Genomic DNA, 27,887 nt, shown 5'->3' with positions numbered 1-27,887 from the left:
CCCCTCCCCCCCTCGGGGGCCGAGCGTAGCCCCATGTACAATCCAATCACAGCGCCCTGCAAGTAAATGACAACACAGAGATCTGAACTGGCCCTTTAAATCGTTTTATTGGTTTCTTCTTTATTAGGTCATTCGGAAAATCTGATCCAACTTCTGGATGATAAATACTGAACATAAAAAGTCTTCTCAGTTATTAAAGTGGAACTAAAAACTTTCTTCATTCACATTATCCGCTTATAATTCTTCTGCTGCTCCCATTAGTAAATACATAGGAAGGGAAATTATATTTTCTTCTTTTATACTTTTTTTTTTTTACGTTCTTCAGTTACTTCCTGGCCTAGGCCACAATGATGTCATACATCCCAGGAGTCTTCATTTTTCTCAGCTAAGCACACCCTTCCTGCATGAGCTAAGGGAAGATGGATTCCAGGAAGTCAAAAGCTACTTGAATCATCTGCCCTTACTCAAGATGGCCACCGCTAGAAATGCCGGGAGGGTGTTTTTCAAAGTGATTCCTCAACAAAATAAAAGACACATGGGAGGGGTTTACTTTGAATAGAGAAAATTTTTAAAAAACGAAGAAATTGCGTTTTCAGGTTTCTGGGGCTCAGATACAGTTTAGTTCCACTTTAATTTAAAAAAAAAAAAAAAAAAAAAAAAAAAGGGAGACAAAAAAAAAAAAAAAGGGAGACAAAAAAAAAAAAAAATCAAAACTACATAAATTAGGGGCAAATTTCAACTGAAATTCTGAATACCGTATAGTAAATGACATTCACACAGGTGGAGGGAGGAGGGGGATGTCTCAGTGAAGTGGTAAATTCTGAATTACTTACTAAGTGTAACCCTTTCACACCGACTGTACCCAAATGTGTGGGCTCTCGGCGGGTGGGGCCTTGGCACTAAGCGGCCACATATTTGCGTATTACACTGCAGACGTAGCTGTGCCAAGAACGGGCGCTCCCAGCCAGGGCTGCTGTTAGAAATCACGAGGATGGGGGGGGGGGCCAATACAGCGACTGAGGACCTAGATTTATCAGTCCCTTTCTCTGCCGCCTCAGCTGCACAGATGAATGAATTATTAGCACTATGAGGCTTCTTGTTCATTCACAAACCAAAGCATAGTAAAATACACAGTTTACTATGCTTCAGTGATGAATGGACACAGGAGTGATTGGTACCGAATCACTTACTGTGTTGATTCAGAAAAGGAAGGGGCCAATAAATTATCTACTTACTGGCCCTTCCCCTACACTCTATCTTGAACCATTCCCCTGTGTGCCTGTAGCAGCTGTCAGCAGGAGAGAAGTAGGCGGGGGGGGGCACACAGGGGGGCCTGGACAGCAGATGGAAGGGTCGAATGTGCTAGAACCAATCCCCTTGCAGCGAAACCTGAAGGAGAAAGAGGAGAAGCTGGCAGCACTGCAAGAGGAAGCAGGAGAGGGGTTGGTTTCTGCAATAAGACAGTACAGACGGTGTTCTGTTAGAATAGCGAACCCATCAGATTAGGTAATGGAAGTGACGTTCCATCAGCTGCGCATTCGTTCCACCGCTACTAGGTTTTCTAATCTGACAGAACACTTGCAGTAAGAAGAGTGCGGCGGCGGACATCTTACTACACCCAGCTACATCTTGAATTTCACAGTATTTTTAGCAATGAAGTGAGCGTATATAAATAAATATAGTATATTGACATCTGTGATGCTGTTTGGATGTTACATTTTAAAAAAAGCTGGGCGGCAGCAGTAGGAAGGTGGCGGAGGCCATGTTGGTACACCCAGCAGTAGGAAGGTGGCAGAGGATATGTTGGGACACCCAGCAGTAGGAAGGTGGCAGAGGATATGTTGGCACACCCAGCAGTAGGAAGGTGGCAGAGGATATGTTGGCACACCCAGCAGTAGGAAGGTGGCAGAGGATATGTTGGGACACTCAGCAGTAGGAAGGTGGCAGAGGATATGTTGGCACACCCAGCAGTAGGAAGGTGGCGGAGGCCATGTTGGTACACCCAGCAGTAGGAAGGTGGCAGAGGATATGTTGGGACACCCAGCAGTAGGAAGGTGGCGGAGGCCATGTTGGTACACCCAGCAGTAGGAAGGTGGCAGAGACCATGTTGGGACACCCAGCAGTAGGAAGGTGACAGAGTCCATGTTGGTACACCCCGCACTGCTCAGCGCTAAACCTTTAGGCTTTTAAAATTAAAACATCCAAACAACATCACAGATGTCAATATACTATATTTATTTATTTATATTCACTCAGTTTATTGCTAAAATTACTCAGAAATTCAAATTTGAAATACTGCAGCTGACATCTGTTAGCAGCTGTTGTCACATTAAGATGTGTAGTTAAAGCTAGTGTAATGTACACATATAATACCGTCTCTTGCCTATTAGAATGTAATCAAGCAACAGATTCAGTAGATTGCAGAGCTAAAGTCTGCAATACACAGTGGCAGCAGGGATTCACATCTAAAGGGATGCCAGAGATGTGTTCTTTCATAGAATGCTCATGACTAGCAGTACAGTGACTGCGGCCAGACCTTACAATCATATACACACACACACACAAAAAAAATTACTGATGGCAGAGAAATTGAGTAGCTGCGAGAGGTGGCCCAATGACAGTACGAATGGGGAAGACTGGGCATTGATGGAAATTGAAGTCGTGGAGAAAAGAAGATAGCTGCAAGAAACCTTTTTGAAGCCTTCAGTAAAAGGTTTGCAAAAGCTTGCTGTACCCAAGCAAAATGACGCCCGTGTGTACAAGGCCTAAGACATCTCCTTTTGTAGGAATACAACACAGATCACACACACCCATCATTCACACAACCAATAAAGATCACTAAAACCAGTGCAGTGTGGACCAGATTAGAGGTGACACCTCCGCAGAATCATTCAAGTATCTCCCTATACGCCGATCGCTTACGTATCTTCCCCTACGATCAGAGAGGATGAATGGAAGAAAGGAGGGGTCTACCCAACATAAATATATTTGATATTTTGGGTGGGCTGCCAAAAGATTTAATCACCTGCCGGCTTCTCGAAAACTTTTACGCTTACGGTGGCAAATTTTGCACCCCCTCAGTGGTAATGTTTTCGTTTTGCGAGGACTGCAGAAGCCGGGTGGATGGGGCACCTTGATGAGGAGATACAGGAAGCCGGCATGTGATTAAGTAAAGTAAAAAAATATTGGTACTGGGTGGAGCCCTCCTTTAAGTTTCCAAAGATCGCTGAAGTGTCTGTGGTCTCATCGCCAGGCACGGTTCAGAAGTTTGACCTGAGCCAATCTTTTGGTGATCATGGTGGCAAAGACGAGGCCGATGAGAACGCCGCTGATGAGGATGTAGTCATAGTCGTCCTTCAGCACATCGAATTGCTTGGAGGGGTAGACGCGAGTCTGGTAGATGTCCAGTCCGTAGGCCACAACCTGCCAGGGAAAAAAAATAGAGAAAGTCAGCCTGGATGAATGGACAACCATAGGAAGAGAAACAGTCAGATTCTGTGGATGGACAACCATAGAAAGAGTCTGATTGGATGAATAGACAACCATAGAAAAGAGAGGGTTAGTCTGAATGGACAGCCATAGAAAGAGAGTCACACTGGATGATTTAGTAAAATTTCATATTAAATCAATATATTTTATCTTATTCATATTAATTTGCATATGTTTTATAGATAATATAATTATTATTATACAGTAGTGGTCTTATCAATACGATTATTCAATAGTAAAGCAATAGTTATTAATCTTTATTAATGTATTCTATGTTATTCCATAAATATAGAGAAAGTCTTCATTTGTAAATGTTGAACTTTAGATGACCTCTCTGCTTCATGCTGGTATTTTTTTATAAGACAGTCACAAGTTTACTGGGTGAAAAAGTGTATTAGGATAGTTCATTTTTAGTTTAAGTTCACTAATTAGAAGAGAAACACTTTGACAGCAGTTGAACTACAGCCTGATAAGATAATATTCCTTAAAGATAATAATCATTGTCAAGAATAAGTGATAAAAACATCCTATACTGGTGGTTTTAAAATAATTATGTGGAATATGGGAAAGTTATGTACTTTAATTTAGTTTGACAGGGTCAAAAAGGTCTGCTTGTGCCCTCATTAAAACACATTGATTAAGAACACTGATGTGTGTGTGTGTGTGTTATATATATAATACAGTACTTTTTTGTGAAACCAATATACGAATACATACATATAGGATTGTCTAGTTAAAAAATGTAGGACATATAACACATAAGGTGGGGTTATTGCAAGTTCATTTTACCAAAGTCATAAATCTGTTATCCTTGAGTTGGTGAAGTCTTATCAGGACAAGGAGGGTTTGATTTAACATGACCGGGTGCCATATTGTCTCTACACAAGTATTTTAATGGGTAAAGCCATAGACAAAAACAGTTATAAATCATTTTAACACACACGTAGGAATTCTGGAAATTAATACGTTTGTCTGGTTGTATGGCAAGTGTCAGATTTATGGTTAGTTACATTGACGTAGATCTTAGCAACCAATCATGTTGTACCTAATATGCTTGTATTGTAAGAAACTGTATAAAATTAGACCTGTATCTTGTAATACTTTGAACATAAACCTGTATGTTCCCAGCTGTTAATAAACCTGCATCACTGAGGTCCTGCCTGGTTCAATATGTTATTATTCTACTTCAATGAAAGGACAATCATAGAAAGAGGGTCAGATTGGGTAATTGGACAATCATAGGAAGAGAGAGTTAGTCTGAATGAATGGACAGCCATAGAAAGAGAGAGCCAGATTGGGTGAATGGACAACCATAGGAAGAGTGTCAGATTGGGTGAATGGACAACCATAGGAAGAGAAAGTCAGATTGGGTGAACGGACAGCCATAGGGAAAGTCACATTGAATGACTGGCCACTGGAATTGGAAGGGAAAGTCAAACTTGGTAAAAGGATAACCACAGGAGCAGGTAGGAAGATTCATATTGGGCAGGTACAGGACAATGGACAGATGTGGGTTGCTCACCAGGCATGTGGACTCCAGGCCCGATGGGGCAGTGTAGATTCCTTTCATCCGGGACACGGTCTGGTTGTAATTGATAAAGCGCTCAGCGTGAATCTGAATGTCGGGTGTGTAGGGGATCAAATTCTCTTCTCTGTCAGACAGAAAAGCAAAATACACATTATATAAAACGTGGCTTTCTCTAGGTACGCCAATCTAATAAACCACTGCCCACAGGTCTAACCTTGTGTATTCTGTAGGGAACTCAGGCCGGCGGGGGTCCAGTATGGCCTTGGGAAGAGAAAAAATCGCTCCAGTTGGGAGTCCAACTGTGGATACAAATAAAATGTTAGTACAGCCAGTCTTCTTCTCAGTCCTGGTGATCAGTAGGATAGAAAGAATTTCCCAACATTTACCATTGTCACCAGAACAGAAAAATAAAAAAGTGAAATCATCTAATGGGGACACTTGTTCTGGTGACAAGAGGGGATTTCCTTCACTTTGGAGAGATTTCACTTCCTGCTGTATCTTTAGGACAAGAAGTGAATAGTAATCTCCCCAAAAGGGAGCCAAAAAAAATAAAATAAACTTGAGAAGGGTTTGCACGAAACTTTTTTACTCTCCAAAATGTAAAAAAAAAAAAAGAAGTTTTAGCTTCAGATATAAATTAAGAATTGATCTTTACATTTCTTTTGAAGCAATAAAGCAGCATCTACTCACTGAGGATATGGCGACTGGTTATGCCGCGTTCGGTGATGGTCGCCTCCATGGCCCGTAGTGGCGGAGGGAAGATGTAGGACTGCTGCAGGACGTGCGGGAGGTGCGGCGATCCAGGGAGCTGAAGTTGGTGCTGTTGTACTGCTCGGTGCCTTCGTAGATTTCTAAGACGGTCAGCTCGTTCCGGCGCGCCTTGCTGTTCCAGTACTGGTACTGCGGGAGAGACGAAAGGTCGAGTGGAGCAGTGGAGAGGGAGAAGGGCATATAGCAGGATGGAGATAAGACGGCATTCCAGACTTACCACCACCCAGTTCTCGGAGTGGACAATGTTGACGGGGCCTCTGGCTTTCCTCTGCACGGAGGAGTGAATGATGCGTCCGGTAACGCCATCAATGAGATAGATTCCGATGAAGCAGCGGTCAGGGTGAGTGTCTGTACTCTCTGTCACAAGTGCCAACAAGTTGGGGTTCAGGTACTAAAAAAAAAAAATAAATAAAACAAATGGGAAAAAGCAGACGATTAATACCGGCTACTTACAAAGAAAGCCCAATGTTCCCTCCAGACCCGGCCTTTTCTGGCAATTTCCCTCCAGACCCGGCCTTTTCTGGCAATTTTTGTTCACATGTAACTATCAGTATATTTTGCTAGAAAAATTACTTTGAACCCCCATTATATATTGTTTTAAAGCAAAGGCTCTAAAGAATAAATTGGTAGGTTTTGCAATTTTTTTTTATGTCACATGGTATTTGCGCAGCAGTTATTCAAAATGTAATTTTTGGGGGGGAAAAAAAATACACTTTTAAATTTTAATGCAAGGAATAAAAAAAAAATTAAAAATGTACATACAATTTTACTGTAGAACATAAAAAAGATGATATTATGCTGGGTTGCCATTAGAAATAACGGGCCCTGTACAGGCTACCTGCTGACAGGGCCACCACCCCCCTCGCATAAAAAAAAAAAAAAAAAAAAAATCAGTGCAGCCGGATGGGAGGACAACTACAGAATGATGCACTGTGTCTGTTGTCTGTCGCTCCCTCCGGCAGCTGAAAGCGAGCGGGAGAAACTGGCTTTCAGCTGCTGGAGGGAGAGACACAGTGCGTTGTCCTTTTGTCCCACCTCATCTATTCCCCTGCTGTCCGGGACCCCCTGCAGGAGGCTTGGCGGTAACCCCCTATCAGCGGCCCTGGGCGCTGCCAGTCTCCTAGCAACTAGTGGTGGGAACTTTGTATTGGTGTGTGAAGATTAGGGAACAACATTAAGCCTATGCTGGCGTACTACCTGACAGGCTCCGATAAAGGGGGCACGACCCCAGAAACACAAAATTACACATCGCTGGATGGGGTCAGCGTTTGGAGACGCGTGTGAAGGCTAAAATCCTTTGCTTGATCATGCCTGGTTTAGCCCGACTGTGGGCTCTATAAGCCTTTTCTTCTTCTAATCCTGCGAGTATCTTTTTTATGAGTATTTTTAACAAATGAGGACATATTTCACGAGGACAAGGGCTGATAAAAACATGAGATTTTAACGCAGCATTGTCAGTCTAGGACACGGATCGCGACTTTACCTTGTACAGAACACTTCGGTCACCCATGACTCTCCCCTGCGAGTGGACGTGCTCATTGGAACGTTTCCCCTTCACAGTGGTGATCCTCTGCAGTTCTGAAGGCAGTACGAGCTCCCACATCTCCTCTGTGCTCAGATCCTGCAAAAAGCACACTTACAGTCAGGAAGAAGAATACAAATGAGCAGAACTAGAACAGAAAATCAGGAATTGTGTGACTCTTCACCTTGTGCAGGCGCAGCCCAGTCAGTTTCCCTCTCTCAGCATCTATCAGGAAGAAGAAGACGGTGGAGGAGAGCTCCTGTAACTGCTGCAGGACATACTTTGTGGCCGGGAATGGAATGACCTGGAGAAACGAGGGGGGGGGGGGGGGTTAGATCAATGGGGTGACAAATAAACATCATAAGAGAAAAAAAAAAAAAAAAAAGGGAAAAATCAAGGAGGACCGCTCAGCCCTGTTTGCAAATATGTAAACTGTATGTCCAGGCGTGACCCAGATTGTCCCAGGATTACTGTTATCCTTGGTGAAAAAGAGCTTTTATTACTCCCTATGACAGCATCAGGCTTGCAAAATACTTGCTGGGCCCTCAGTTCTCATTTTCCTCTGAACTACATCTCCCAAGAGCCCTTTCAGAAAACACGGGCGGGGGGGGGCGGGGGGCAGGCTTCTGGGAGTCAATCACAATCAAACACTGGAGTCAATGGACACACAAAGCGGGGCTCAGGAGGGAGCAAGCACGAGTGCCCCCCATGGCAAACGCATTGCTATAGGGCACTCAGCAGTGGAGGGCGGAGCAAGAGTGCCAGCAGGGAACCCGAGAAAAGGAGCAAAACCATTACACAGAACAGGCAAGTATGACATATTAATTATTTTAATAAGAAAAAAATAATAAATATAAATATCTATAGATATATATATATATATATATATATATATAGATATATATATATATATATATATATATATCTATATATATATATATATATATTTTTTTTTTTTTCTATCTATATCCACACACACACCACACAACATTTACAATTACAATAAGGTAAGATTACAAGCGTATCCCTGGCTCAGCCCCACCTTGTGCTGGCCATCCAATAAAAGAAGAACTTTGGCGTAGTCGTGGTCCATAACTGGGAGGAGCAAAGACTGTAGAATGGGGCGCTGCAGAGAAGGAGGAGCCATCTGGCTTAGTTTCCCAAATATCGGGTTGAAGACGTAAAGGGAGGTCATCGCCGTCTCCTAGAACATAAAAAAAAGGATAATTCTCCATCTTCAAATAAATAGTTCACGATAATACAGCCTGGATGACAGTCATAAACAAGTACCCACCTTGTCCTTCACCAGCAGGGTGCACTGAGGGGGGTAAGGGAAGTGGGCCGTTGTCCTCTGTACAAGCAAATTAAAGGAGGCTCCTGGACGAACACCGGGGAGGTAGAACTTCCACAAGATGCTTCCTGTGCCACTTTCAATGCCAAAGAGCTGCAGACAGACAATGAACAGCCTATTAGACCAGCAAAGTTCACACGGCATGTAATCTGCTCTGTTTTCAGAGATTCTCCCTCTCTGTGTTCTGGTTACCATTCACAAAGCTATATTTGGTGCCACTGATAGCCCCAGTGTGGGGCGAAAGGCGTTGGGGGCGTGTCCTTGATGGACTGAGTTGAGGTCCCTTTTATCTGTCTACTACATGGATGGGTGAGGTGTGCCACAGCCGGGAAACCTCCTCTCCCTTTGCCTACAATCTCTGGGCCTAGATGCACCGATCCCCAGCCTGCACCCTTACCATTTTCAGTGGCAACCATCCTACAGGGCACTAACAGCCTGAGCTGGGATCCCAAAGCACTAATCTAAGGTCACAGTGAACACGGAACAGGAAGTCACCAACTCCTCCACAAACCCCCCCCCTCACCTTGCCAGAGGCTGTGACCAGGACCATCATCTTCTGCAGGTTGAACTCATCCCTGGCTAGAGTGTCAATATTGATCTCGCTGCGGATCTGGCTTCGTGGCTTTCTGGCATCACAGAACATCTTCCACAGGTGGACGCTCCAGGACTGCAGCAAGATCAACTGTGAGGACAGACGCTTCAGCACCATCCCCAGGAGTCCATCTGTAGAGGGAAGAGAGAAAGGGGGGTCTTCGCACAAGACACAGAGGTGGACGGAGGTGAGACGGGGGGTACAGAGGTGGATGGAAGGATACAGAGGTGAACGTGGATGGGGGTACAGAGGTGGAGAGGGGAAAAGAGGTGAACGTAGATGGGGGGATACAGAGGTGGACAGGGGGGTACAGAGGTAGACATGGGATACAGAGGTGAACGTGGATAGGGGGGTACAGAGGTGGAAGGGTGGAACAGAGGTGGACGGAAGGGGGATACCCGCTGGGACGTCCTCCTCTGACACTTTTCCCCCCACACTGGGCTCTCTCTATATTTAAGCCAAGTGTGGGTGAAACGCGTCAGTGTGGAGGTCCCAGGCCAGGGTTCTTGCAGATGTCCTGGAATAATCAAGTTTTACAAAGGATGGACATTGCGGTGTGCTATCAGCTGTTTTTTTTCTAGGTGTGATGAAAGATAAGACGTCAATCCAGAGACCGGAGAAAAGTATCTGTGTTCTTCTGATCTTAAAGGCAATGAGTGGAGCCTATAAAAGCTTATTGAAGAGTCTCTTAGTCTTTACTCGCCCAGTAAAGTCTCTTCATGCGGACAGACGGCTTTCCTTTTCCAACTCCAGCCAAAACTGTTTTGTACAGAGAGCTGGTTATAACCCTTGTCATGTTTTAATTGCCACCTGTGTTCCTCTTATTCCTTTCACAATGAAAAAGTGTTGCAGAGACAGGAAATGACACGATCCCTCTCCGATTAACACACTTATTTAGTAAAAGAGGAAGGATTACTACATTTGTCAGGTTTCTATTGGCCTATGGAAAACAAGGCAGATCGCCGTTCTGACAGGAGGAAGGCATGGATCCAGAGTCTCTGCAAAGCAGGGACATGGATCCATGTCTTCCCCTAGTGAAAGCACCCCCCCCCCCCCCCACTGTAGTAAAACACTGGCTAGGCACACAGTTAACCTTTGATCGCCCCTGATGTTACCCCCTTCCCAGCCAGTGTCATTAGTGCAGTGACAGTGCATTTTTTTTTAGCACTGATCACTGTATTAGTGTCACTGGTTCTCAAAAAGTGTCAGGATGTCCGCCGCAAAATTGCAGTTCTGCTATAAGTCACCGTTTGCTGCCATCACTAGTAAAAAAAATTAAATAAATATTTATATATCCCCCATAGTTTGTAGACGCTATAACGTTTGCGCAAACCAATTAATATACACGTATTGGGGGGTTTTTTGTAGTAGAATACATAATGGTCTAAATTGATAAAGAAATAGATTTTTTTTTTCACTTTTTTTTTTTGGATGTTTTATATCAGAAAGTAAAAAATATATGGTTTTGTTTTTTTTGTCAAAATTGTTGGTCTTTTTTTTTGTTTGTTTATTGTGCAAAAAAATGAACGCAGAGGTGATCAAATACCACCAAAAGAAAGCTCAATGTGTGAGAAGAAAAAAAAAAAAAAAAGAAGAAAAGAAGACAACGTGGGGGGTTATTGGGTGGGCGGCTAAAAAATTTTTTCCGAAGGTCAAGTGGTTAAAGTCATCCATAGGGGAATCAGAATGTGGCTGGCTCAGCAGGAACCTGACGAATTGTGATCCATCTATGGGCAGGCTGGTTTACTGAAGTCAATCGATAGATAGGCTAGTTGTACTGTTTTTCGTACAATCACTGCCACTGGCTATAACCGGCAGCAGTGATCATTATATGTAGGGGAGCAGGAGGGATTACCCCATCAAACACTGACTGTTGATGGGGTAGTCGAGCAACTTTCTTTTCTTTTACCCATGGCTGAAGGAAAGAAAACTGCATAATATATGGCCTGCCTTGACCCCAGTGACACCATCAGGAGTGAACTGGCTCACCAGAAGCGGTGGCCCTCATATATGTAGGGGGAAAAACAGCCAAAGCTCGTTTGGCTGTACGTCTATGGATCACAGGAGTGAAGTTTGTTTTGCACTCCTGTGACCCGTTTTCAGCCAGGAGCGGGCTGAAGTCCACTCTCTGCTAATGTCACAGAAGTCGGTCCAGGCTCTGCGTCATCACGACCATGGAGTCAGGCTCTGCCTAGATCCCTGGACCGACACCCAGCTCAGTCTCTCCACCCCCTCCACAGCCCAGCGCTCCAGTGGGGGGGGTTGAGCAGGGTGCCGTGACTGACAGTCAGCAGCTCTCACCTCGGGAAGCAGTGAGAACTGAGCGATCTGCAGTGTTTGATCGCTCGGTTCCCAGTGTAGAGGCGCCGGGGGACAGATGCAACATCCACTTAGGCAAGTATGAATAGAATAAAAAAAAAAGATACTTCAATTTTAAAAATGACGAGTGGGGGCTGATTGAAGGCTCTGTATAGCAATTTTAATGAGGTTATTGCTATCCAAATGCTGTAATAACAGCCTCGCTACCCTGTCAATTACACAGCCTGGCCCGCCCCTCTGTGACCCTGGCCTGCCAACCTCTGTGCTCCGATGTTCATGAAAGGGCCCTTCAGCAACAATAAATTCACAGGCAGTCGTCTACTGTGGCCCTTTTTCTCTTCTCTGGTAGCCCCCCCCAGGTACCCCAAGTCCACCCCTTTATATTTTAAGTAAAAAAAATGGTAAAAGATTGGAACTTCTGTATATATATTGCTGCCCGTGCCATCTAGCCTGTTCCTTGACTGCAGAAGACTTCTCCAACTCTCCCATCTGTGGGGTGATGGGAAGGAACTGACCCATACATAGAACATACAATCATATATAAAATTCTCTGACGAACGAAGCAATAAGACAACAGACAGGTCTCAGGGTTACCTTGTATGGCTGGATCCAGGCAGCAGAGAAAGCAAAAAGGAAAAGCATTAAAAAAAAAAAATAATACAGAGTAGCGTGTGAGCGCAGACAGCGAGATCTCCCCATCCCCCCCAACCTCACACCACATACCGGCTTTCTTGCCAAACTCCCCCTCTAGCTCAGCCTGAGCCCCCGTGAGAGGCAAATCCACCATTTCCATTGTCACAACATCTGCCAGAGACTCTTCTCTCAGCCACAAGATCTTTCCTGGAAGAGGAATGGAAGGAACAGGGAAACAAAAAAGGAAAAGAGGGGAATAAATTAATTAGAAAAAAATAAAATAAATAAATATAAAGTAAGATAAATAATGAACAATAGGAAAGTACAAATAAAACTGATCTCCGCCTTCCCTTCAGTCTTGCACAGGTGTAGCGGCTCCTCTCCTGGATTGGCTTCCTCTGATTTTAGTGCACACTGTGAGCTTCTCACCATGTGCATTAGAAGCTGCAAGTCAGATAGAGCCCCGCCCCATTTCCTGGCTGGGGAGGGGGGGGGACACACCCAGCATCATCTAGGCCAGCGATGGTGAACCTTGGAACCCCAGATGTTTTGAAACTACATCTCCTATGATGTTCAACTACACTGCAGAGTGCATGAGAATCATGGGAATTGTAGTTCCAGAACAACTGGGGTGCCAAGGTTCGCCATCACTGATCTAGGCCTTCCTCCCCATCCCGCCCCTTTCATTTCATTGGATTTCAGTTTTGGAGGCTCATTGTCACAGGTGGACTGTATGCAAATGTAGTTTGCTTAGAAACGCCCCACTCTTCAGATTGAGAGCCACCCATGGAGGCATCCTAATATTTGCATAATTCCTCCCAAGAGCCCGCCCACTACTTACATCAGCCCCTTGAGAGGAGTAGAGGCCGGGGGCTGTGATGCTTTCAGAAAGCTTTGTACAGCACCCTGCTGGCCCCTCCCACCAGCCATGATCTGCCTGCATTGCACAGAGACCCAAGTGATGACATCACTGGGCTTAAAATAGGGTATATGTAAGAAAAGTGCAGCACTGAAAGTTGTGCATGTAGGCAAAATACCCCAGTTGAAGTCCCTTAAGGCGAAACGCATCAGCTTACCGCTTGCCAGTTCCGCACATTGCACCTGTCCATATTACTTTGTGATCACACTGGGGTTGATTTACGAAAGGCAAATCCACTCTGCCCTACAAGTGCACTTGGAAGTGCAGTTGCTGTAGATTCAAAGGGAAGATCTGAAATGAGGGGAAGCTCTGCTGATTTTATCATCCAGTCATATGCAAGCTATAATTCTGTTTTTTAGTTTCCTTGCATGTCCCCCTCAGAAATACGGTGACTGCACTCCCAAGTGCACTGGCAGCGCACTTGTAGTGCAAAGTGGATTTTCCTTTAGTACATAACCCCCATTGTTTTTATTGTACACATCGTTATGATGCTAGTACTTTTTAAATAAACCCACAAATATATTTTTGACCTAAACCATGTGGAAGCCTTCTCCTTTTTTATGAGTCTGTTTCCAATCGGTTAATGGATGAGAGATTTGTGGGTGTCGCTTAGATTTCTGGAGACTGCGGTTCGAGATCCTGTTTCCATTCCATGCTCGTTTGACTCACCGCCGCTGTCCACATCTACCGGTAAGAGATAGTTAGAAATCAAAGAAATCCTGGACAGCCGCACTCCAAAAATATTTGCCTTTATTCAATAAAGTGTCATCCAAAATACAAATCACAGCAGAGTGGGACAAAGCTTACGCGTTTTGCACTCTGTGTAGTGCAAAACGCGTAAGCTTTGTTCCACTCTGCTGTGACCTGTATTTTGGATGACACTTTATTGAATAAAGGCAAATATTTTTGGAGTGCGGCTGTCCAGGATTTCTTTGATGTCTAACTGCTACAGCATTGCCACCACCTGGACTTCTAGACTGAAGGAGATGCCTTTTACTTTGATCTGACCCACCTGGAGGGGCGATACTCTCCCTCTACCAGTAAGAGATACCTACCCCTTTCCTTGGGTGGTGGAGGCACAAGCCCGGGTGTCTATTCTACAGATGGTTGGCCACTATCATCCTTATCTGCATTGACTATCATTTACTTCCTCACACTTGTATAGCGTGTTGTGAGCTTATCTTAACATGGATGTTTGTGGAATTGTCCTTTTTGGTATTTTTTTTTTTGGATTACCCAAGTCATTTTGGCCACTTAGTGAATGTAATCCTCTAGCACTTATGCACTTTACCAGCACAAAGAGCCGAGCCTGAAAGTATTGGTTTCAGGTATCGTTGCATTTGCACGAGTACCAATACTTGAGCAAATACTCGGTATTAGTATCGGTGCAACCCTAGTTAAAATAAGGTATGTATAAGAATAAAAAATGAAAAAATCAGTTTTCTTTAAAACAAAACTGGATTGGAATATCGATATGTGGCAGAAGGAGAACCAAGCAAATAATAGGCAGATTAAACTTTAGCTTCACTTTTACAGAAAATCTGTAAGGTGATCTTACACTGGACCCCCTCCCCCATCGCACCTGGTCCCTCTAACCTGGAGTGCAGCGATCTCCCCTTCTGATAGATCATACAGCCGATTTACCAGTAGGGGGATTTGAAATCCCCCGCGGCTTTCTCTTGTCGCCGCAGTGACAGGACGACTATGCGGGTCCTGATTGGTCAGTGCTGCACATGTCACAGCGCCAACCAATTTGAATGCTCCTATACATTCCTCCTGACGAGATACGTCTAGGAGATTACGCCAAAGGGATTTCTAAGCCCCCGGACCGGTGAGGTGGCTATACGAGGGCTAATATCGGGAGATCGCCGTGCACCAGGTCAACAGGACTGGGGGGGGGGGGGGTAGTTGGGGGTGAGGAGAGCGTTCTGTGTAAGTTGGTGAACTTACCCCTTTGTAAGGGCTGAGCTCAGCCCTTCCCTCTGAGCTGGCTTCTCAGCCGTCGGCTAATTGTCAGCTCCTATCTCTCCCCACAGTTACTCAGCTGTTGATGATATCCTGCTCGTCAGTCCTGCCTACTTAAGCCGTCCAGTCCAGAGGAGCTCTGCCTTCACCTTAGTCAACATCACAGAAACGGAGACGCTCTCCTGCGATCCTGTTCAAGACTTGCTTTGCTGACATCCCCCCTTCTGGCTCCAGATCCTGCTTGCTGTTCCGCTACATTGATCCCTGACTTCTGGCTTGGCTGACTATCCGTTCCGGTTACCAAACCTTGGCTATATTTTGACTACGTTTGTTATTTTTATTATTAAAACAAGTGTGATTTAACTGTACTTCTGTCTCGGCCTGATTTCATGGTTTCTGACACCTTTAAGCTATTGAAGAAAGACTGAGTTAACACACGCATCAGGAAACTAGATACTAACCCTTTCAATGGCATTTAGATGATGGTTGTCAAAGTTTAGCTTTCAAAGAGAACACAGAGAGGACATTTTTGAAGCGAGGCACTTTATAAAGGTCATGCTAAACAGGTGCAGCGAGCCAGATTGATGGTAAATAGCTGCTCCATTTCCAATTACTTCCTCAGCTGACCACTTCCTAATCTGTGCATCTGTTCATATTGCAAATCAGAATCCTCTACAGAAGTAAATGTCAGTCTTCTGCAAATCTCTCTAGGTTGGCTACCCAGGATTTCAGGCCCAGGGGTCTCAAAAATCTCAGAAACATCACAAAAATCTCAAAAAACAAAAAGCTCAGACATTGCTACATTCGAGGCAGCGCGATGTGCATCTAAATTTTGCAATAATGATAGATATTCTCCAGTCTGGAGTTGGCGGGCACCTGGTTGATGCAGGAATGTCAGCTGGTTGTCCTCGGTCTGCACAAGCGCCCGATAGCCCACCGAGTCGTCTTTCTTCAGGAACAGCTGTAGATATAACTTAAAAACAAAAAAGCACAAAGTAAGCAGAGAGGCCGATGACAGAGGGTCCAAGATGATTGAGGAGCACAGATCTCCACTCACAGCGTCTGGCCTCACACAGCTCTGCTCCAACGTGAACGTCATGGTGGTGTCCAAAAGTCTCCGCCCGCTGTCTGCCATATACAGACTGATGCTAAATGTCTGACCGGGACAGGACGCCGCCTCCTGCAACAAAAAAACAAATTCACTGAGGTTTTCATGATGGGATTTTCTGTATTTTTTTTTAATTTTAATGTTTTACTTTTGCAGACAAGCAGGACACCGGGATAGAGTAGAGTTGTGCACACATAGCGTTCTATATATTGACATGATATGTAACAAATTGTGCAGCCAATGCAAAGAACTACAGAAGTTGCATTCGTTAAACGTTTCTGGGAGTCGACCAAAAGTCTGCTGTAAAGTTTTTTTGTCCTACATCTAACACCCCCCCCCCCCCCTCCTCCTCTTGGGAGGCAATGTGGGTTAGGGCAGGTATAGGAGGAACTAAGATTGGGGAGGGGGGGGCAAGAGGTAATGTGGGCATGGACTTATAAGGAGAGAGCCTAAACAGAGGAGAAAGGATCCTGATACATACTCTGTTGTCAGATTTAAAGAGGAGCTTCAGCCAGGTTTCCAAAATAATTAAAAAAGTCATCAGCTACAAAAAAAAAACAAAACAAAAACACTGTAGCTGTTGACTTTTATTAAACAAACATAGGATCCAGGGCCACCCTCACCCAGGCCGGTACTTCGGGTCCCCGGTGCCAGCACATGAACTGTGGGTAGCCGGCTGTGACTCCATGCAGCTTCACACTGCGCCCTGTGAATGGTCCTGCAGCCTCCTGGGACCTCCCCTTCCACCCCCCACCCCACCCTCCGCCATATTTGAATTTTCTTTACGAGGGTGGAGTGGGGAGCGGGTACCTAGTTTTGGCAGGTTTTCCTGCTTCCACTTCACTTAAGTTCGCCTCGCTCTTCTTTGTCCACAACCTTCTGGGACATGTCACAGGTCCCTGGAGGCTGCGGGACCCAGTAAGAAAGCACTCCCAGACAACACAGTTAACCCTTTGATCGCTCCTGTTAACCCCTTCCCTGCCAAAGTCATTAGTACAGTGACAGTCTTTTTTTTTTTAAGCACTGATCACTGTATTGGTGTCACTGGTCCACAAAAAGTGTTGCTTAGTGTCAGATTTGTCTCCTGCAATGTTGCAGTCCCGCTAAAAATGGCCGCCATTACTAGTGAAAAAAAAAAATCTATCCCATAGTTTGTAGACGCCATAGCTTTTGCGCAAACCAATCAATATACCCTTATTGGGATTTTTCTTTTTTTACCAATATTATGTAGCAGAATACATATTGGCCTAAACTGATGAAGAAATTAGACTTTTTACAAATTTTTTGTTTTATAGCAGAAAGTAAAAGGTTTTTTTTTTTTTTCCGTTTTCAAAAATTTTCTGTTTTTGTTTATAGCGCAAAAAATAAAAACTGCAGGAAGCGATCAAATACCACCAAAAGAAAGCTCTATTTGTGGGGATAAAAAAAAAAAAAAAAAAAAAAAAAAAAAGGGACATAGATTTTATTTGATTACAGCATAGCATGACCCCGCAATTGTCAGGTAAAGTAACGCAGTGCCGTATCGCAAAAAATGGCCTGGTCATTGGGGGGGGGGGGGCGGGGGGATCTGAAGTGGTTAAGTTGATGAGTTAATTAGGTTTTGTGTACATGGAAAATGTCAGCTCATCTATAGTATGTAAACCTACCTCCGAGCAGCTGAGCCCAGCAGTGGCCTCGGACTCCGGGGTCGGTTTCTGCTTCAGAGACACACAAAGCACAATGTGAACATTAACATTAAAGTTATAAACTCAAAATAAAAAAAAAAAAAACAATAAGACAAAAAGTGGAGACTTCCCAGACATACAAACAGAGACTAACAATCAGCACACAACGCACTGACCACGTCTGTCTTGCACTGCATCACCGCCGCCACCGATTTATCCGCTGTGGATGCGAAGGTCGCCAGAGACACCTGGAATTGTGAGAAAACAATGAAATAAAATGATAAAGATAAGCTGCCATAAAAAAAAAAGAAAAAAAAAAAAAGGGGAATAAAGTCATGTGTCTTCAACGCTACATTAAAGCATTTGTATTGTCCGCTTGGTCATTTTTTTACCTAGAGGCAAGTCTATAATTAAAATAAATATCTGTATGGTTTAGGAGATAGTCACCTTGCATGAAGCTGCTGACATCAGTGGCGCATGCGCAGTGATGGTCCGGCGTATCGTGCAGGAATGGAGGGGTCCTGCTCGCATGCGATGGAGCGACGTCATCGCAGCTCAGGCCACTCACAGCGCCGGAGCTGCGAACCCGGAAGAAACGCAGAGGGAACATGTCAGCTCTCTCAGCGGTGACCGGGCGGCCCTAAGGTCACTGATCGATCTAAGGTATTTCATAATGAGCTAGCATGCGGTGCGGTGCATACTAGCTCATTATGCCTTTGCCCTACAAGTTTTTGGTTTTTTTTGGGCATACAACCACTTTAAGGATTCATTTAAAGAGACACCTCTGTGTAAAGTTGTCCCTGACCTCTTAAAGTGGTAGTAAAGGCTTTTTATATTTTTTTTGTTCATTTATACCTTGTGTCTTTTTTTTTACCTCACCTACTATGTAACCTACAGATAAGCCTGTAATAAGGGCCTACCTGTAGGTACAGAAAATATCTCCTAAATGTGCACTAACAGACATCACCGGCGCATGAGCACTGCGCTCTCAATGGACGACGTGCTGTCTATAAAGAGACCTGCGCTGGGGCCGTGACTCCTGCGCGCCTGCGTGGGAGTGATGTCATTGCGGCTTGGCCAATCAAAGGGCAGCTGCCCGCGAACCTAGAAGGAAGACCAGGTGAAGAAGGAAGCCCTGTCAGCAGTGACAGCACGCCGCTGGAGGGCTTTATTGTCTGGTAAGTCTTTTACAATGTGATAGTATACAATGCATACTAGCACATTATGACATTAATTTGCAGGGAGAAGATGGTTTTGTTTGTTTTTGTGGTTTACTACCTTTTCAGTGTTCTCCTGCAGCTGTCACCAATATATCTGGTGTTGGAGCTCAGAGTGAGAGGTGATATGACCACCTCTCATGTGACAGCACTCGGGTGGGGGGGCCTAGGGATTAGCTGCTGGGCCTGTGCAGTGCATTGCATTATGGGAAGAGAAGGTCACATGATCCCTCATCTCCGGAGAATCGGTGGCTAGGGATGAGCTCAGGCGTGTTTGCACACCCCATGTTCAGAGCCCACCAGGAAGTCTGCACTGCACAGCACTAATCACAGGCAGTGAGACTTTGTCCTGATTCGCGGCTGCAGAGATTGGGAAATGTCTCACTGCCTGTGATTAGCGCTGTGCAGTGCTGACTTCCTGGCGGGCTCTACACGTGCGGTTTGTGAATACGCCTGAGCTCATCCTTAGTGGTGGCTACATAGAAAGACATGATCGGGGGAGCGCTGGGGAGGAGAGAATAAAATAGTTCGGAGTGGCTTTACACAAACATTGTCACTTTGCCTTGGATGGACAAGGTAACAATCACAAAAAAAAAAAAAAAAAAAAAAAAAATTATTTATATATATATATATATATATATATATATATATATATATATATATATATATATATATATATATATATATATATATATATATATATATATATATAAATAAAATATTATATGAAATGTCCTCTGTTAAGCACTTACATGAGAGAAGTCACGCAATGGTGTCAGGGCGCCATCTCTGTATTGCATCAACAGAAAACGGCGAGGAGAGATCTGCAGGAAGAATTGGGCCAGTATCGGGCCGGGCAGACTGAGAGGAGCTGTAGTTATACCGAGCTCTGTGATGTCATCAGCCACTTCCACTCCCAGGACTGAGATACAGAAAGAAAATAAGAATGTGCACAAAAAAAAAAAAAAATTATAGCACAGATAACAGGAGATCAGAATACACAGCAATTCAAACTAAACAATTAACAATGTATAACATTACTGCAAGATGAACTATTCCGAGACTGGCATGGCTACCCTGCCCTGAGTGCCCATACAGAGCAAGCTGGGTGTACAAACTTTACTAAACACAGAGACCAATGTACAGCACTGCGGTATATGTCAGTGCTATATAAATGTATAATAATCATCATCATGTGTGACTGTGGAGGAGGGGACATTAGAGTGTAAGCTTCTCTGGTACAGAGACTGATGCGATTGGCTCAGTGATCTCTGTACAGCACTGCGGTATATGTCAGAGCTATATACATGTATAATAATAATAGTAATAGTGGGTGACTGTGGGGGAGGGGACATTCGAGTGCAAGCTCCTCTGGTACAGAGGACTGATGTGAATGGTTCAGTGTCTCTGTACAGCGCTCTGGTATACGTCAGAGCTATAAGAACATACAGATGGAATAACTGACCTGCAGGCGATGCTGTGTAGTCTCCTCAGCAGTCACTAGAGGGAGTGTGTGGAGAGAGGCGGCTGCGGTGTCGGCACAGATCAGGACGCTGTCTGTGACCACCCCGCAGGTTCCACGTAGAGTATGAAGCCAAGGGGTGAGAACATCGACCTGCAACCACATGAACAGTCAGGAAATGACAGGACTTCTATCTGCAGCAACACCAATTTCCAACCAACCTGCTTTGTGATGGATCCGTCCTCCAGGCTGAATGTCAGGACCCGGATGTGATCACCGGGGACGATCCCAACCACATGGACCAGACCTTTGTAGGAGGAGTGAAGCAGCTGGTACTGGACCATACCACTAGAAGAACAAAACATACAAGGTTTTATAGAGACAGGGTCACCCGCCTATTCAGGATAAAGGGAAATTGTCTTCTGAAAGGCCACTATCCCACGGCAGAATCCATCCTGGGTAATCTCTGGTGCAAGAGCCCCGTGACATGGGGGAGATCACAGGCTACCCTATACCTAGACTTCCTGCCCCTTCCCACAGACCCCTTATGACTACAGGATAGGAGTGACATGGAAGTTGGCGGGAGGAACCACCAAACACAGCGCAGTACACAAGAGATCCACAATTCTGCAATGTTGATTTCAGAGTAAACTTCAAGCAGTGACTGCGCTTCACTGGAGCCGCATCCGGCGTGTGGAGGAAGATGTCAGCAATCACTCCCTCTTTACAGATACCACTGTGTTCTGAGGTTACAGTTTTTGAGACAGAGTTACTTTAGACCCCTTTCACACTGAAGGCACTTTTCAGCGCTAAAATTAGCACCTGAAAAACGCCACCCGAATGTGCTTTCACACAGGCGGTGCGCTTGCAGGAAGTTAGAAAAAGTCCTGCAAGCAGTGTCTTTGGGGCAGTGCGGGAGCGGTGTATACATCGCTCTTAAACCGCCCGCCATTAAAAACAATGGGCAGCGCTTTCAAACCCTTGTTAACCCCTTCTTTGGGGTTAAAAGCGCCCTGCTTCCACCCGCACAGCACCAGTAAAGCGCCGCTTAAATGAGCGGTCTATAATGTGAAAGGAGTCTTAAAGTGGAACTAAACCCATCAATTTAACAGTTTCAAAAACAGTTACATTCCCAGAATTATGGGAATGCCAACTGTCACATTTGCTTGTGCTCTGAACCAGACTGTCAAACCATCAAATGGTTGGAGTCATAAAGGAACTCATGTGCAGCATCATGGCAGCTGCAGATCAAACAAAGGTGGAGGGGGGGGCTTAGTTCCGCTTTCAGCTGATTCTTTATAGTCGGCAGGCCGTTGCCAAGTTCTTACCTGTCCGGGAGGACTTCAGACCATTTTTGGTGCCCATTGGAGAGGTAATGGAGGGACAGAATAGAGTTCTTCAGCACTGCCACGTATCGTGCTACATCCTGAGTGCGGCAAACCCCACAGCCTGAACACTGGAGGAAGGCATTAATAATTATTATAAGGAAAAAAAAGAGATGGAAGCTGCCATATTTTCTAGCAATCTTGTACAGATTACACAAATCTTAAACCCCCCGACCCCTCCGAGCGCAACCTGCCAAACCCGACCCCCTCCGAGCGCAACCCTCCAAACCCGACCCCCTCCGAGCGCAACCCTCCAAACCCGACCCCCTCCGAGCGCAACCCGCCAAACCCGACCCCCTCCGAGCGCAACCCGCCAAACCCGACCCCCTCCGAGCGCAACCCGCCAACCCGACCCCCTCCGAGCGCAACCCGCCAAACCCGACCCCCTCCGAGCGCAACCCGCCAAACACGACCCCCTCCGAGCGCAACCCGCCAAACACGACCCCCTCCGAGCGCAACCCCGACAAACCCTATCCCCTCCGAGCGCAACACCCCAAACCCGACCCCCTCCGAGCGCAACCTGCCAAACCCGACAAACCCGATCCCTCCGAGCGCAACCCGCCAAACGAGACCCTCCGAGCGCAACCCGCCAAACCCGACCCCCTCCGAGCGCAACCCGCCAAACCCGACCCCTCCGAGCGCAACCCGCCAAACCCGACCCCCTCCGAGCGCAACCCGCCAAACCCGACCCCCTCCGAGCGCAACCCGCCAAACCCGACCCCCTCCGAGCGCAACCCGCCAAACCCGACCCCCTCCGAGCGCAACCCGCCAAACCCGACCCCCTCCGAGCGCAACCCGCCAAACCCGACCCCCTCCGAGCGCAACCCGCCAAACACGACCCCCTCCGAGCGCAACCGACAAACCCTATCCCCTCCGAGCGCAACACCCCAAACCCGACCCCCTCCGAGCGCAACCTGCCAAACCCGACAAACCCGATCCCTCCGAGCGCAACCCGCCAAACGAGACCCCTCCGAGCGCAACCCGCCAAACCCGACCCCCTCCGAGCGCAACCCGCCAAACCCGACCCCCTCCGAGCGCAACCCGCCAAACCCGACCCCCTCCGAGCGCAACCCGCCAAACCCGACCCCCTCCGAGCGCAACCCGCCAAACCCGACCCCCTCCGAGCGCAACCCGCCAAACCCGACCCCCCTCCGAGCGCAACCCGCCAAACCCGACCCCCTCCGAGCGCAACCCGCCAAACCCGACCCCCTCCGAGCGCAACCCGCCAAACCCGACCCCCTCCGAGCGCAACCCGCCAAACACGACCCCCTCCGAGCGCAACCCGACAAACCCTATCCCCTCCGAGCGCAACACCCCAAACCCGACCCCCTCCGAGCGCAACCTGCCAAACCCGACAAACCCGATCCCTCCGAGCGCAACCTGCCAAACCCGACAAACCCGATCCCTCCGAGCGCAACCCGCCAAAACGAGACCCCTCCGAGCGCAACCCGCCAAACCCGACCCCCTCCGAGCGCAACCTGCCAAACCCGACAAACCCGATCCCTCCGAGCGCAACCTGCCAAACCCGACAAACCCGATCCCTCCGAGCGCAACCCGCCAAACCCGCCAAACCCGACCCCCTCCGAGCGCAACCCGCCAAACCCGACCCCCTCCGAGCGCAACCCGCCAAACCCGACCCCCTCCGAGCGCAACCCGCCAAACACGACCCCCTCCGAGCGCAACCCGACAAACCCTATCCCCTCCGAGCGCAACACCCCAAACCCGACCCCCTCCGAGCGCAACCTGCCAAACCCGACAAACCCGATCCCTCCGAGCGCAACCTGCCAAACCCGACAAACCCGATCCTCCGAGCGCAACCCGCCAAACGAGACCCCTCCCGAGCGCAACCCGCCAAACCCGACCCCCTCCGAGCGCAACCCGCCAAACCCGACCCCCTCCGAGCGCAACCCGCCAAACCCGACCCCCTCCGAGCGCAACCCGCCAAACCCGACCCCCTCCGAGCGCAACCCGCCAAACCCGACCCCCTCCGAGCGCAACCCGCCAAACCCGACCCCCTCCGAGCGCAACCCGCCAAACCCGACCCCCTCCGAGCGCAACCCGCCAAACCCGACCCCCTCCGAGCGCAACCCGCCAAACCCGACCCCTCCGAGCGCAACCCGCCAAACCCGACCCCCTCCGAGCGCAACCCGCCAAACCCGACCCCCTCCCGAGCGCAACCCGCCAAACCCGACCCCCTCCGAGCGCAACCCGCCAAACCCGACCCCCTCCGAGCGCAACCCGCCAAACCCGACCCCCTCCGAGCGCAACCCGCCAAACACGACCCCCTCCGAGCGCAACCCGCCAAACACGACCCCCTCCGAGCGCAACCCGACAAACCCTATCCCCTCCGAGCGCAACACCCCAAACCCGACCCCCTCCGAGCGCAACCTGCCAAACCCGACAAACCCGATCCCTCCGAGCGCAACCCGCCAAACGAGACCCCTCCGAGCGCAACCCGCCAAACCCGACCCCCTCCGAGCGCAACCCGCCAAACCCGACCCCTCCGAGCGCAACCCGCCAAACCCGACCCCCTCCGAGCGCAACCCGCCAAACCGACCCCCTCCGAGCGCAACCCGCCAAACCCGACCCCCTCCGAGCGCAACCCGCCAAACCCGACCCCCTCCCGAGCGCAACCCGCCAAACCCGAACCCCCTCCGAGCGCAACCCGCCAACCCGACCCCCTCCGAGCGCAACCCGCCAAACACGACCCCTCCGAGCGCAACCCGACAAACCCTATCCCCTCCGAGCGCAACACCCCAAACCCGACCCCCTCCGAGCGCAACCTGCCAAACCCGACAAACCCGATCCCTCCGAGCGCAACCCGCCAAACGAGACCCCTCCGAGCGCAACCCGCCAAACCCGACCCCCTCCGAGCGCAACCCGCCAAACCCGACCCCCTCCGAGCGCAACCCGCCAAACCCGACCCCTCCGAGCGCAACCCGCCAAACCCGACCCCCTCCGAGCGCAACCCGCCAAACCCGACCCCCTCCGAGCGCAACCCGCCAAACCCGACCCCCTCCGAGCGCAACCCGCCAAACCCGACCCCCTCCGAGCGCAACCCGCCAAACCCGACCCCCTCCGAGCGCAACCCGCCAAACCCGACCCCCTCCGAGCGCAACCCGCCAAACACGACCCCCTCCGAGCGCAACCCGACAAACCCTATCCCCTCCGAGCGCAACACCCCAAACCCGACCCCTCCGAGCGCAACCTGCCAAACCCGACAAACCCGATCCCTCCGAGCGCAACCTGCCAAACCCGACAAACCCGATCCCTCCGAGCGCAACCCGCCAAACGAGACCCCTCCGAGCGCAACCCGCCAAACCCGACCCCCTCCGAGCGCAACCTGCCAAACCCGACAAACCCGATCCCTCCGAGCGCAACCTGCCAACACCGACAAACCCGATCCCTCCGAGCGCAACCCGCCAAACCCGCCAAACCCGACCCCCTCCGAGCGCAACCCGCCAAACCCGACCCCCTCCGAGCGCAACCCGCCAAACCCGACCCCTCCGAGCGCAACCCGCCAAACACGACCCCCTCCGAGCGCAACCCGACAAACCTATCCCCTCCGAGCGCAACACCCCAAACCCGACCCCCTCCGAGCGCAACCTGCCAAACCCGACAAACCCGATCCCTCCGAGCGCAACCTGCCAAACCCGACAAACCCGATCCCTCCGAGCGCAACCCGCCAAAACGAGACCCCTCCGAGCGCAACCCGCCAAACCCGACCCCCTCCGAGCGCAACCCGCCAAACCCGACCCCCTCCGAGCGCAACCCGCCAAACCCGACCCCCTCCGAGCGCAACCCGCCAAACCCGACCCCCTCCGAGCGCAACCCGCCAAACCCGACCCCCTCCGAGCGCAACCCGCCAAACCCGACCCCCTCCGAGCGCAACCCGCCAAACCCGACCCCCTCCGAGCGCAACCCGCCAAACCCGACCCCCTCCGAGCGCAACCCGCCAAACCCGACCCCCTCCGAGCGCAACCCGCCAAACCCGACCCCCTCCGAGCGCAACCCGCCAAACCCGACCCCCTCCGAGCGCAACCCGCCAAACCCGACCCCCTCGAGCGCAACCCGCCAAACCCGACCCCTCCGAGCGCAACCCGCCAAACCCAAGGAGACAGAAATATGAGAAGCTAGGAGGGTGACAGCTCCAGACTCCGCCTACTGCTAAAATATCCATGTTGGGAGGACTGACCCTTCAAATGACCCCGTGTATCTGGCTGCAGCTACTTCTCCATTTATAAGGCTCCTTACCTGCCGGGTTCTAGAAGAGCTTCCCAATTCAGTCCTCCAACGTTGGTCTCCCAGGAGCGGAGCACCCGGCCACCCGATAGAGTGATGGCATCTGAGGAAATAATGGACACAATAAACCAATCTACTGATAGCAATGGCTCCTCCCTTTTCCAACTAACCTTTGTAAACTACAAAACACCCCCCTCCCCTCCCTGCTCCATGTGATGGAAATGAGGAGAGAGGGGGATGTGTTTTTAGTCCAAATCAGCAGAACGGACAGCAGTGACAATGGAAAATGCCAGTTGCCTGGCTTCAATGTTTTAAGCCCCTGGCCTACAACACGCATGCAGCTAGTAAAGACAGAAGGAAATCAGTCAGATCTGTCTGTTGTGGGTCAGCAATGCAAAGTTTAAAGCATTTCAGCAAAGACAACCCTTTTACGATCGATGTCTATGAATAAAAACACATCAATCGTCCTGATGGCACATCCACTCCTCATTCCCATCCCCCCCACCGATATCATGTGTGTAGACCTGAAGGTAGATGGTGGCAGGCGTGCCGGCACTGACCTTGACCATACATCAGCAGAGCATCGATCGCACCTTCAGACGTGTCCTTATCGATGTGACGCCACACTGAAAACAGAGAGACGGAGAACACTGTCAGTTCAAGGAACATCACATAATCAGTTGTGGAGACAGAATATACACCGAGTCCAGGAAAACCTCACTGAAGTGTACATAGCATCACAGAACACTCTGCCCCCTGCCGGCCCCTCTCACACTCGTTGGCAATTCCCTGCTGTTAAAATGACAGCCAACAGTTGCTGTGTGAATACAGGAGCTAAGAAAAGCTCTGCCCTCAAAAAAAATAGACTGATTGACACAGTGTTTATAAACATTGATCAGGACAGGAGTGAGAGAGATACAAAGTAACATTGTTTTATAAACATTGATCAGACAGAAGATACAAAGTAACATTGTTTATCTCTAAAACAATGTTACTTTGTACCTCTCCATCTACTGTCCTGATCAATGTTTATAAACAATGTTACGTTATCTCTCTCTCACTCCTATCTGAACAATGTTTATAAAAGTAACATTGTTTAAAAACATTGATCAGACAGGAGATAAAAAGATACAAAGTAACATTGTTTATAAACATTGATCAGACGGGAGATAGAGAGACACAAAGTAACATTGTTTATAAACTATTCCCTATAATAGAAGGAGTATTTCCACATGCCTGAAAGGGGGGAATGGGGGTTGGCGGGATTTAGAACTCCTGCCAGGTGTTTTTTGCTGCCTGTGTTTTATTGGGGGGGGGGGGGTTCTCTTTTTTTTTTTTTTTTTAAACTTGTAGGAATTCTCCTCTTGTTGTCACCAAGACAAGATTTCCCCTCTATTGCTGTTCCGGTGACAACACAAAATGTTGGATTTTCCATCACTTCCTGTTTCGGTGACACCAAAACAAATAAAGGACACATCACCCCAGGGGGGGACACAGAATTAAAAACCTGACAGGGGTCACTACTCCATCCAATACTGAAGCAGAATTTTTAGGCTGGGGATAGACCAATGAGGATGGAGGAAAGTGGGACTCACGGATGTCTCCGTTCCTGGAGTTCAGGGCGGTGATGACGTTCTTCTCTGTGGCTGCGATGAGTTTCTTGGCTCCTTGTCCGGATTCCAGAACCGCAAACCTGAGGCGTCCCACATACTGCTGCCGC

The 27,887-nt window shown here is 48.4% G+C and overlaps 1 protein-coding gene across 1 annotated transcript; it reads right to left on the bottom strand.

Annotated features, from left to right (window-relative positions):
- Window positions 1-88: 88 nt before the first annotated feature.
- EMC1 (ER membrane protein complex subunit 1) lies at window positions 89-27,887 on the bottom strand (the record flags this gene model as incomplete). The annotated part of the gene is given in 24 exon segments (XM_073601516.1): window positions 89-3,423; window positions 5,012-5,141; window positions 5,232-5,316; window positions 5,708-5,815; window positions 5,818-5,917; window positions 6,006-6,179; window positions 7,272-7,409; window positions 7,495-7,614; window positions 8,353-8,514; window positions 8,605-8,754; window positions 9,185-9,384; window positions 12,296-12,412; window positions 15,966-16,062; window positions 16,147-16,269; window positions 17,844-17,891; window positions 18,038-18,109; window positions 19,831-20,000; window positions 20,540-20,693; window positions 20,762-20,888; window positions 21,869-21,974; window positions 21,977-21,996; window positions 26,180-26,270; window positions 26,728-26,793; window positions 27,763-27,887. Coding segments are annotated over 24 exon segments (2,863 nt in total), but the record flags the coding sequence as incomplete, so codon positions are not given.

Source organism: Aquarana catesbeiana, linkage group LG10, assembly GCF_042186555.1.
Source record: "Aquarana catesbeiana isolate 2022-GZ linkage group LG10, ASM4218655v1, whole genome shotgun sequence".
Taxonomy (NCBI): domain Eukaryota; kingdom Metazoa; phylum Chordata; class Amphibia; order Anura; family Ranidae; genus Aquarana; species Aquarana catesbeiana.
This window is presented reverse-complemented; position numbering and strand designations above follow the sequence as displayed.